The sequence below is a fragment of the Sus scrofa genome, chromosome 7, assembly GCF_000003025.6.
Source record: "Sus scrofa isolate TJ Tabasco breed Duroc chromosome 7, Sscrofa11.1, whole genome shotgun sequence".
Lineage (NCBI taxonomy): Eukaryota > Metazoa > Chordata > Mammalia > Artiodactyla > Suidae > Sus > Sus scrofa.
The window spans coordinates 40,715,305-40,727,533 of record NC_010449.5 but is presented as its reverse complement, the minus strand read 5'-3'; the positions used below and the strand labels follow the sequence as shown (position 1 = coordinate 40,727,533).

The following is a 12,229-nucleotide window of genomic DNA, read 5'->3' as shown; positions in this document are numbered from 1 at the left end:
AAGGATGGGTTAGAAAAACCCCTAAAGATTTGTATATCCAGGAGTTCCTGTCAAGGCACAGTGGAAACGAATCCGACTAGGAACCATGAGGTTGTGGGTTCAATCCCTGGCCTCACTCAGTGGGTTAAGGATCCGGCATTGCCATGAGCTGTGGTGCAGATCACAGATGTAGCTCGGATCTGATGTTACTGTGGCTGTGGTATAGGCCGGCAGCTACAGCTCCAATTAGACCCCTAGCCTGGGAACCTCCATGAGCTGCTAGAAAGCAAAAAAAAAAAAAAAAAAAATTGTAGATCCACCTAGAAACAGGAGTGTTGGTCATTGTGATGGCAATAAGCTCTCCCTTAAAGGACCTTCATGTTCTTACGGAGGCTATAACCCTGGCCTTCCGTTCCAGGTACCCCAGACTGGCGGCGAAACACCGGGAATCCAACACAGCGGGCATCGATATCTTCTCCAAGTTCTCCGCCTACATCAAAAATACGAAGCAGCAGAGCAACGCTGGTGAGTGGCTCCCTCCCACCCAGACCACTCCCCTCCGCCCCCTGCAGCCGTGCTGTCCGTGGCCCAGAACATCTTCAGACACTCAGGTCAGAAAAGCACCTGGAATCAATGCTTTTATTTGCTCACCCAGAGGCCCCCTTGACAGAGGAGGTAGGTCCTGCTTTCTGGAAGGTGCAGGAGAAAAAGCCAGTGGGCTTTCCTGTGGAACTGGAGAAAGGGGCAGTGAGCCTTAATTCACATTGTGATACACTGCACAGAGGGTCCTGCTTTGGCCGTACTGCTGTCCGCTGGTCCTAAGTTCATGATCCTGCTGTGCTCGCAGGACGTCCTGATTGCAACAGCACAATGCAGCTTCCTGCTGGTCCCTGAAAGACTTCGCAGGGAGTTGACTAGAGGCCCTCGTGGGACAATGCAGTTGCCCCAGTGGGGAACATTAAGGCAGATCCCAGCCCTCTACCATCTGTCCTATGGCAAGTCCAGAGGATGCTGAAAAGCTTCTTCTCAAAGCTTGGCGCCTTCTCCTTCTGGCCCTTAATTTCTAGTGTTGGCCATAGAACCCAGACTTGGTTCTCTCGTGGTGAGTTCTTGGATGGGTTTAAGCCCCTCATTTAAGCGAGCCACGCTTTTAGTCCCTCGTTTGACATGGTCCTATAAGCGTGAGCTATAGCAATTCGAATGGAACCATCCAATTGAGCATGAGTGAAACTTGAAGAATTGTGTGAGTCCTGGTGAGGAAAAGGAGAAGGATGAGCAAGTTTGTTTGCCCTCCAAATGGGGCCTTGAGACAACCTTTCAGGCTGGAGCCTGGAGTCTAGCTCTGAGCCAGACAGAGCAAGGGCATCATGGAGACTTCATGAATGAATGAGTGAATGAATGGTGTTTGGTTGAAGAGCGCTTCCTGAGTTTTATGAATGAGCGAGTAAGTAAAGGTACATCAGATGAACATGCATTGGATCCTAGCAAGGTGGTCTATGTATTTGGACTATTTTGGAGCTAACTGCTCCAGGCACTCAGAGAAGAAAAGCATCTCTCCGGCCCAAGGTGACCGGGACAGGTAGCCATGCAGGAGGTAAAAAGAGAAGAAATTTTGGCAGGACAGTTGTTGGTGCAGTGAGAAGTAAATGATTCAATCCCTGCAGACCTGGATTGTGCCAGGCACAAAACCAGACACTAAAAAAGAACTAGAGGAGTTCTCTTGTGGCTCAGCTGGTTAAGGATCCGACGTTGTTACTGCAGCAGCTTGGGTTGCTGCTGTGGTGTCAGTTCAGTCCTGACCTGGGATCTTCCACATGCTACAGGTATGGCCAAAATAATAATAATAATAATAATAATAATAATAGTAATAGTAATAATAATAATAATAATAATAATAATAATAAAAGAACTAGAAAAAGACAATAACCTAATCCTGGAGGTCTGACTGGTGCAGAAAGGCTTAAAATGATAAAGAGTCAAATAACAAGACAAGAGGTAAAAGATGGCTTAATTGCAGGGAGGCTGAAGGCTGATGAGCTGCCTTCGGAAGGAGGAAAGAGTATCTGGCAAAAGTATCTGGTTCAGAGCAGGAAGAATTAGTCTTCAGGTCTCCTGAAGGGGTTTCAATGGGGTTATAATGATTCAGAGGGAACCGGTTGGCCAGGAATACAGGGTGGAGGATGTAGACAGCGTGAGAAAACTCCAGCAACAGAGACCAGGAGAAGTGCCAGCTGGGGGACTGGACTTTATCCTGTGGGTGAGGCACTATGGGGAGAGTGGTCTTTTAAGGACCAGAAAAGGAGAAGCACATGTCAAATATTTGAAATTTATGGAGTTCCTTCAGTGGAAGTGAATCTTACTAGGAACCATGAGGTTGCAGGTTCGATTCCTGGCCTTGCTCAGTGGGTTGGGGATCTGGCATTGCTGTGAGCTGTGGTGTAGGTTGCAGATACGCTCTGATCTGACGTTGCTGTGGCTATGGTGTAGGCCGGCAGCTCCTATTTGACCCCTAGCCTGGGAACCTCCATATGCTGTGGATGTGGCCCTAAAGAAAAAAATTTTTTTTTTTGAAATTTATTCAGGGTTCTTGCTTTATTGCCATTGGGCACCTGTGGTGGGTGGAGAGCTGTCTCCACACCCGGGACCTCAGAATGTGACTTGGTTTAGAAGTGGACCTTGGTTTAGAAGAACTTGACCTGGTTAATATCCCTGAGGATTTGGGTCTGATCCCTGGCCTTGCTCACTGGGTTAAGGACCTGGTGTTGCCCTGAGCTGCAGTGTAGGTCCCAGATGCGGCTTGGATCTGGCATTGCCGTGTCTGTGGCATAGGCTGGCAGCTGCAGATCCGATTCAACCCCTAGCCAGGGAATTTCCATATGCCACAGGTGTGGCCCTAAAAACAAATAAATAAATAAATAGATGAATGAATAAATAAATAAATAAAGTAGGTTTTTTGCAGATGTCCTGAGTTAAGGGTCTTGAAATGAGAGCATCCTGATTTAGTGTGTTCCTCAGTCCAGTGACTGGTGTCCTTATAAGAAGAAAAGGGGACACATAGAAACGGGGGTTGGGGACAGGGTTAGGGAAGTAAAGATAGAGCAGGGAGTACAGCACTGCAGCCACAAGCAGAAAAGAGGACACACAGAGATAGAGGGTTGGGGGTGGGGGTGGGAGGACAGAGCATGGAGCGTAGTGCTGCAGCCACAAGCCAAGGGGCCACCAGAAGCTGAAAGAGGCCAGGAAGCATCTGCCTCTGAGCTTTTGGTGGGAGTGCTGCCCTGTGACTCTTGGATTTCAAATTCCTGGCATCCAGAACTGTGAGAGGATAGATTTCCGGTATTTGAAGCCACGCCGTTTTGTGGTGCTTTGGTGCAGCCCCAGGACTTTAAGGCAGCCCCCACAGCCATGGCGTCAAAGGGCAGCCCCGATGCTCGCCAGGATACAGACACAGGGGCAGTGAGAGGACAGTGGCCCGTCTCTGCCCACAGGAAACCAGCTGGCTCTCAATTCCAGATTTCAGATTCCATGTCCAGCATCCTTGCTTCTCAGCATCGAACATCTTCCATCATAGCTGTCAAAGCACCTGAAGAAAGATGCTCGCAGCTGAGCCTTCCAGACTTTTTGGGTTCTGAGCGGTACTGTCCTTGGATCCATATTTATAGTTCTCCTGCCCCCAAAGCCAAAGCACCCATTTCCACTCAACACTGTGTATCAGTTTTGTATAAACCCAGGACTCTCCAGTTTGCATTCTTTCTGCATCTTCTGTTTCACCCTGTTTTTCTCTGGGATGGGTTTTGCCCCTGACTCCTTTGCACATTTCAAAGCACTGGCGTTTCTCTGGTCCCCGATGGCCTGTCCTCCAGATGACAGTCCTTTGTTCCCTCCTGCCTTTTGACAGGATGCTACAGAGTTCCCATTGTGGCTCCGTGTTAAGAACCTGACTAGTATCCATGAGGATGCAGGTTCCATCCCTGGCCTTGCTCAGTGGGTTAAGGATCTGGCATGGCCATGAGCTGTGGTGAAGGTCGAAGACAAGGCTCGGATCCAGTGTTGCTGTGGCTGTGGTGTAGGCGGGCAGCTGCAGCTCCAATTTGACCCATAGCCTGGAAACTTCCATATGCCACAGGTGCAGCCCTAAAAGGAAAAATAAAATAAAATAAATTTGACACAATAGTTCCTGCTTCATGCAGCCATAAAAAAAATTAAAAACAAAATAAAGCAAAACAAGATGCCACGTTTGTCCTTCCCTGGAACTGTAGCTTCCCCTCCCACCCCCTGCACGTTTCCTCCCCCACCCCACACCCCCAGTTACCGTCAGCCCACTGTGTCCACAAGCCCTTAGGCTCCACAGGCCAGCAGCCTGGGCTCCTGGGGGCTATCCTTATGTGGACACTCACCTCCCTGCGGTGCTGGGCTTCCAGAACCCGCCCCACGGCCCTGCCCCACACAGCCGCCTGCCCACACCCCATGGGTCTCTGCTTTGTCTGAGGGCTGTGCTCACAGATCTCTGCAAGGTCATGAGCATCAGCCCCGGGCTTCCTTTGACATGCTATCTGCGTCTGCATCTCTGCATTTCTTTCTCCAAATCCTTTCTTCAGATTGTCCCTTTTGCATTTTCAGTTTTTTTTTCTCTTGAGCAGAACCGTCGCTCCACGTAATGCCCCAGTGTGCACACTCGTGCGCTCACACACACACACACACATGCACCAGCTGTCTTCTTGATCCCTTCCTGCCTGCTCAACATTAAAGCATCAAAAAACCCAGACCATGATTTGGTTCTATTTGATGGATCAAATTTCATTCAAAATTTCCCTATTCACCAGTCCTCAGAAGACCCCAACTACTGGGATCCAGACTCCATCCCTGGGGGAGCTGTCCACAGCTGGCCCAGGAGAGACCTGTCCATTAGTTTGTGCATTCAGTCATTCACTTATTCATTCAACAAACACGGATTGCGTGGAGTGGATCTGAGCTAATGTTTGAAGGGAATTTCTTGCATCCCGGGTACCAGGCTAGGCTCTGGAGTTGCCAAGACAAGTGAGACAAAATCATTGTCTTCAATGAATGAAGCATCCACGGGGACTGTGAAACATATATACCTGCAGTTATTGACCTGGGTTTGAATCCCAGATCAGCCACTTCCAGCTATGTGACCTTCCCCAAGAGACTTCTTCTCCCTGAGCCTCAGTTTCTGTACCTGTAAAATATACCTAATAATACTTTCAGGAGTTCCCGTTATGGCTCAGTGGTTAACGAATCCGACTAGGAACATGAGGTTGCAGGTTTGATCCCTGGCCTTGCTCAGTGGGTTAAGGATCCGGCATTGCTGCGAACTGTGGTGTAGGACATAGATGCGGCTCGGATCCCACATTACAATGGCTCTGGTGTAGGCCAGTGGCTGCAGCTCCCATTCGACCCCTAGCCTGGGAACCTCCATATGCCGCGGGAGCAGTCCTAGAAAGGACAAAAAGACAAAAAAAAAAAAAAACAGTAATAATAATAATACTTTCAGTCTCCTTATCTCCCCAGCACAGCCCCTAATAGCATTCCCAAGGTTTGTAATACAGTCATTTATTTATAAGCCGATGCTTGTAAATCCTTTAGCCTAGTGCCTGACACGTCGTAAATGCTCATTAAATGTTACCTTTGCTTATTGATACTGCAAGAGCAAGAGTGAGACGAACACAAACACTGGCATCAGAAACTGCTGCTTCAGCTCTTCCTCTTTTGACCCCTAACCCGCTCTTCTAAATCTCCCACCCATGTAGTGTCTTTCCTATGGGTTTATGTTGGTTTCTCACTTTTTTGGTGTATTTCCCTCTTCTCCAAACTGTACAGTCGCTCCCCTTGTCCACGGTGCCCAATCTTCCATTCAGAGGGCCAGCTGTCTGACACCATTTAATAGAAGGGACTTGAGCATCCATGGATTTTTGGTACCCGGGGGAGTCCATGAGTGACAAGAGGAGAGCTGTAGAAATGACACCCAAGGAGGACCCTGTCTGTGGGATTGGGGGGATCAGAGGGGGAGGAGCAGGAAGGAAGGTTAAAAAAGACTCACCATTTTCGCCACACTCCCTCCAGCATTTGTTATTTGTGGGCTTATTAATGATGGCCATTCTGACTGGTGCGAGGTGGTATCTCGTGGTAGTTTTGATTTGCATTTCTCTAGTAATCAGGGATGCTGAGCATTTTCGCATTTTAAAGGGGAAAAAAAAAACCCAGCAGTGAGTTGAGTGGGGAGGGTGTGAAGGTGAAGAAGGAAAGCTCTAGGAAGAAGGCTGACCTGTGGTGTAAAACACCGCACAGAGGTCACGGGAGACCTGGCCTGCTGTGTTCAGCTTTCTGGAAGCATCCTCAGGCACCCTTTTCTGACCGCCTCCCTCATCCGCATCAGTTCTCATCGCGCTCAGACCCTGCACAACAGGAGAGCCAGGCTGAGCAGGGCCATGGGCCCTTCCCCATGGAAGGCGGAGGTGCCGTGGGAGACCCCAGGGAATGGGAGCAGGAACCCACGTGGCCTGAGGAAGATTGTCTTTGAGATGAGAGAGCATTTAGATTTGTCTAGAAGAGTTCATATTAGTTTTTCAATCCAGTGGGGAAAAGGGTATATTTCATCTGTTCAGTCTTGAAAGTTTTTATAGAGAAGCAGGATTGTGGGGGGGGGCACAAGCTTCTTCCATCCCACCTTTGGCATGTCCGGGAACCAGCCTGGTGTTAGCAGCAGCCAGCTCTGTCCTTGTCCAGCATCCCACCTCCACCTGGCAGAGGCCACCATCAGCCAGGCTGGTGGTCTCCATCTCAAACGCCCTTCCTCTCTCTCTGGGAACCCTTGCTTCTTGGTGCTGCTCCATTCCTCATCCGCTGAGATGTCACCGTGACACACAGACCCCAGGAGACCCAAGACCCTGCGGCAGCCCCCAGGCTCAGCAGCTCTGGGTCCCCTCACTCCCAGACCCCACGCTTGCTCTTCCCTCTGCAGCTGGGACACCAGTTTGACGCCTCCGTGTACCCCTTCCCTCAAGGGGTTTCTTTCACACCTTCCTTTAACTTGTCCCCTGTGCTGCCCCCCCCCCCCCCCCCCCCCCCGCGGGCTTCTCTCTTGGAATATGCATTTTGCATTTTTTTACCCTCAAGCTGCTGTTTGAACAGACTGTAAAAAACCTCTGCCACATGCCTCTGCTTTCACGAAATTCACTTTCCCTCCTTACTCTAATCCAGGCATAAATACTACAGTTCACTCTCTTTTTCACAACCTCTCTTCTTCCTACTGCTCGAGTCCTGTCTATTCTACTGGTTAATTTCATGTTCTGGTACATATTGCAGGTTCCAGGCCATTAACGATTGGATCGCATGTGCATTTTTAGTTCGCCCTTCCTGTTGGCCATTTTTAAAGTCTTCTTTTAATGCCTCCAGCCCTATTGCGTGTCCCTAGATCTAGTTAATAGTCCTGTTGGCACGTGTCACATTCTCATGTTCTTCTCCCCATTTCCTTTTTGGTTGGCACGTGCCTGTGACAGATGACAAGAATCCAGCGTTCCTCCTGCTCTGTCCACGTTCGAATCTTCCTTCCTTCAGTCTTGTGCCCAAGCCCACGTCCACGGGGCTCTCTTGCCCTGCTAAGAAGCCTAAAAAGTTCCAGTCCCACCTCTTTGAACACATGTCACATGTCACATGCAGCCTGGTGGCTCTTCCTTCCCACGTTTGCACATTCCTTTTTAAAGCACCTCTCACAGGCTGCCCATACCACCTATTTCTGTGCTAAGTGGTGTTTTTCCTAATTCGGATGATTTTGGTCATTCAAGTTCAAGCTTCCTTGGAAATCCCTCTCCTCACCCCACCCCCCACCCCCACCCGCTCCCGTCTGGCTTTCTCTCTCATTTCCGCCTCTGTATGAATTTGTCTTGGGAGTTTTCTTCCTGTTTGAAAATGCCTACTCCACTTTTACCGGCAAGATTTTTATAGCCACTCACAGGGACACATAAAACAACACAAAGCAACGTAGACTAGGAGGAGGTGAAGGTGAGAAAGAAAAACAAGGTGCATCATAAAATGAGCTCAGAGCAAAATAAAAAAAAATAAAAAGGAAAAGTAGCTCCCAGTGTCTAGCTGCTTGACAGGGACAGACAGCAGACCACCAGACCCTGGTCAAGATCAAAGCAAGCAAACCAACCTCCCAGGAGAGTGACAAGTATTCCTGATAGGGGCTTGCGTGGTAGTCATAGGAGAGCTTATTGTCTTTCTCTTGGTCCCCTCCCTTCCGTGATGGCCCTTCTGGTTCTCTTAGAGTCCAGGCCCGCTGACTTCCTGCTGATGGGACTTCTCTGGCTTCACCCACCCTTTGAGCTGCAGCCCTTGCCGCCCGTCTCGCCTTCACCCCTGCCCTCGCTGCTGCTGACATCCATTTTCTTCTTTTCTCATCTCATCTTCTCCAGAAGAGCCCTGAGATCTCTGGCCTGGGTCACCAACTTGCCTGCTCCTCTCCGTTATTTCAGAGACTCGGGACAGCCTGCCTTTGCCTTTCTCAGCCTCTCTCTCTTCATCTTCTTCATAGACAAATTCTGACAATAATTATCCGCACTCTAGGTCTCTATGTATTCACCTTCCTTGCAACCCAATCATGCGTGGCCTAGACCAGCCTTCATCCATGGCATCAGTAATGCAGGAGGGGATAAATCCAACAGGCAGTTAATGAATGGATTGATTCATTAGTATAGTGGATTTACCATCCACTCTGCAGGTGTACGGCAAAGGGATTCCGTTATACATATATATTCTTTTCAGATTCTGGTCCATAATAGGTTATTACGTGATACTGAATATACTTCCCTGTGCTATAGAGTAAGTCCTTGTTGTTTATCTCTCTTATGTATAATAGCGTGTATCTGTTGATCCAAAACCCCAATGAATCCCTCTCTCTCTTTTTTAAAAATGGAGGTATCATCGACACATACGTTTCAGGTGTACAGCGTAACCATTCGATATCTGTATACACTGCAAAATGCTCTCCACAGTAAGTCTTCTTTCCATCCATCACAATACATAGTCACAAAATTTTGTTCTTGTGATGAGACGTCTTAAGACTTTTTAAAAAAGCAGTTTTCAAATATGCAATACGCTATTATGGATGATAGTTATCATGTTGTACCTTACATTCCCAGGACTTGTTTATTTTACAAGCAGAAGTTTGTAGCTTTTGGCCCCCTTTACCCCCCCCCTTTTTGTCTTTTTGTCTTTTTAGGGCCACACCCACAGCATGGGGAGGTTCCCAGGCTAGGGGTCTAATCAGAGGTACAGCTGCCAGCCTACACCAGAGCCACAGAAGCGTGGGATCTGAGCTGCGTCTGCGACCTATACCACAGCTCACGGCAACGCCAGATCCTTAACCCACTGAGCGAGGCCAGGGATCGAACCCACAACCTCATGGTTCCTAGTCGGATTCGTTTCCGCTGTGCCACAGAGGAAACTTCCCCCCTTCACCGTTTTCCTTACCCTCCCTCCCTCTGCCTTGGGCGAGCACCAGTCTGTGCTCTGCATCTATGAGCTCTGTGTTTTGTCAGCCTGTTTTGTTTTTAGATTCCACAGATAAGTGAGATCACACAATATTTGTCTTTGTCTGATTTATTTCACTCAGCACAATGCCCTCAAGGTCCATCCATGTTGTTGCAAATGACAAAATTTCTTTCTTTTTGAAGTTCCCATTGTGGCTCAGAGGTTAATGAATCCGACTAGGAACCATGAGGTTGCAGGTTCAATCCCTGGCCTTGCTCAGTGGGTTAAGGATCCGGCATTGCTGTGAACTGTGGTGTAGGTTGCAGACACGGCTCAAATCCCACGTTGCCGTGGCTGTGGCATAGGCCGGTGGCTACAGCTCTGATTAGACCCCTAGCCTGGGAACCTCCATATGCCACGGGAGCGGCCCTAGGGGGGAAAAAAAAAAAGATTTCTTTCTTTTTGTGGCTGAATAATATTCCTTTGTGTGTGCATGTATTTATTTATGTGTGTATATATATGTTCGTATACATACACTTTCTTTATCCATTCATCCATCAGTGGACACCTAGGCTGTGTCTATGTCTTGGCTGTTATAAATCATGCTGCAGTGAACGTGAAGGTGCAGATATCTTTTTGAATTTCTGTTTTCTTTGGATGTTTTTTGAGTTTTCATTTTTTTGGATCATGCCTTTTTTATCCTGGCCAATGGGCCCCCTGCACTGTCTTTGCAAAAATGTACCCCTTTCCACCTATGGAAGACCCTTGGATTGGCTAACATACTCCTGCTAAAATATTTGCCCTGGAGTTTCCACTGTGGCTCAGCAGGTTAAGGACCTGACATCTCCGTGAGAATGTCAGGTTCCATCCCTGGCCTCGCTCAGTGGGTTAAGGATCCAGTGTTGTCGTGAGCTGTGGTGTAGGTCACAGATGTGGCTCGGATCCCATGTGGCTGTGGCTGTGATGTAGACCGGCAATTACAGCTCCGATCAGGCCCCTAGCTTGGGACCCAAGCCATGTCTTTTTAGGGCCGCACCCATATGCCATGGGTGCGGCCCTAAAAAGACAAAGTAAATAAATACATACACACATGAGGACCAAGGGTTCCTTCTTCCTGAGGCTTGTGGCAGCAGTTTCACTTCCTGGGACCTAGAAGCAGGCTGTGGTCTCCCCAGGTTTATTCTGAGCAAATTGACAGTCACAGCCTCGTATCGTGAAGCAGGCTCTCTGGGTATCCAAAAAGCTTGGTGACCTCAAAGCATCACTGGGCTGGTCAGTCCTGCCCGATGGAAATGTGATTGAAGGGCTTTGTCCAGGTTATCATCACATCGATTCCTCTCTTCCCGCCTCCTTTTCCACCACTGACTCCCGGAGCCCCAGGAAAGGCAGCAAACCACGCTGGATGGATTCCTTACTCCTTCCTTGTCGCTCTCCTCCATTCAGCCTCAGCCCGAAACTTCAGTTGGTTCCTATTTTCTCTTCTCATTTTTTTTTTTTTTTTTTTTTTAGGGCCGTGCCCTTGACATATGGAAGTTCCCAGGCTAGGGTTTGAATCGGAGCTACAGCTGCCGGCCTATGTCACAGCCACAGCAACGCGTCTGTGACCTATACCACAGCTCACGGCGATGCCGGATCCTTAATCCATAGAGTGAGGCCAGGGATGGACCCTGCATCCTCATGGATCCTAGTCGGATTCATTTCCGATGAACCACATGGGGAACTCCTCCTGTTTTCTCTTCTAAGAGGTGCCCCCCGCCCCGCCGCTCGGCAGTGGACCATACTCCTGGCTGATGCTGGTGGAAGAAGAATCTGTCCATAGCACTGGCCGCCTTTCTTTCCCTGCCTTGTTCTCTGGGGCTCCTGTCCACTCAAGCTTAGCCCTGCTTTTCAACTCCTCCTGCAGCCGGCTCTGCTCCTCCTACCCCACCTCTACGTGTCTTCTCTCCAGCACACGCCCCTCACTCCTTTTAAGAAATCTGTAAGACCTTTGGGTAAATATACTGAACAAAACCATCCCCATTTGATATAGAGAAAATTGAGGCTTACAGACCTCCGCTCGGTATTCAGAAATTTACAATCTGTAGAATGGGTGTCTAGCTAAAGCACAGAGTGTCCCATCGAGTGGAAGGGTACAAAAAGAGCCTAGACCTTTGCCTAATCTAAGTGGCCCCCTATCACAGGATGCTCTCACTTTAAGTACCACTAAGAAACAAACCGTGCCTTCAGGGAAACAAAAAAGTGCTTTCACTTAAGCTCTAAGAGTTTGATGGTCAGACACAGTCTGATTTCAAAGATGTCAAATATGAAAAAATGTGCCTCTTAGTCTTGATGAAATAGGGAGAGTGGTTCCCATAGCCCTTTTAATTTATTTTATTTTTTTTTTTAGGGCCAAACCTGCAGCATATGGAGCTCCCCAGGCTAGGAGACAAATCAGAGCTGCAGCTGCTGGCCTACACCACAGCTACAGCAACTCGGGATCTGAGTCTGTTCCTTAACCCCCTGAGCAAGGCCAGGGATGAAATCTGCATCCTCATGGATACCAGTTTGTTACTGCTGAGACACAACGGGAACTCTCTCCCATAGCTACGCCCCCCCTTTTAATCTAAAAAATGTTTTTATTTTATTTTGCCTTTTTAATTTATTTAAAAGAATTTTATTATAGTTGATTTACAATGTTCTGTCAATTTCTGCTGTATAGCAAAGTGATCCAGTTACACACACACATATATATATATACATTCTTTTTCTCACATTATCCTCC

At 48.4% G+C, this 12,229-nt stretch overlaps 1 protein-coding gene across 1 annotated transcript in view; it reads left to right on the top strand.

Annotated features, from left to right (window-relative positions):
* The window catches only part of CLIC5 (chloride intracellular channel 5), a 124,974-nt gene that overhangs the window by 80,484 nt on the left and 32,261 nt on the right, over positions 1 to 12,229 (top strand). The window contains 1 exon segment of the mRNA NM_001198923.2: positions 398 to 504. Within this exon segment, the coding sequence (NP_001185852.2) occupies positions 398 to 504 (107 nt within the window).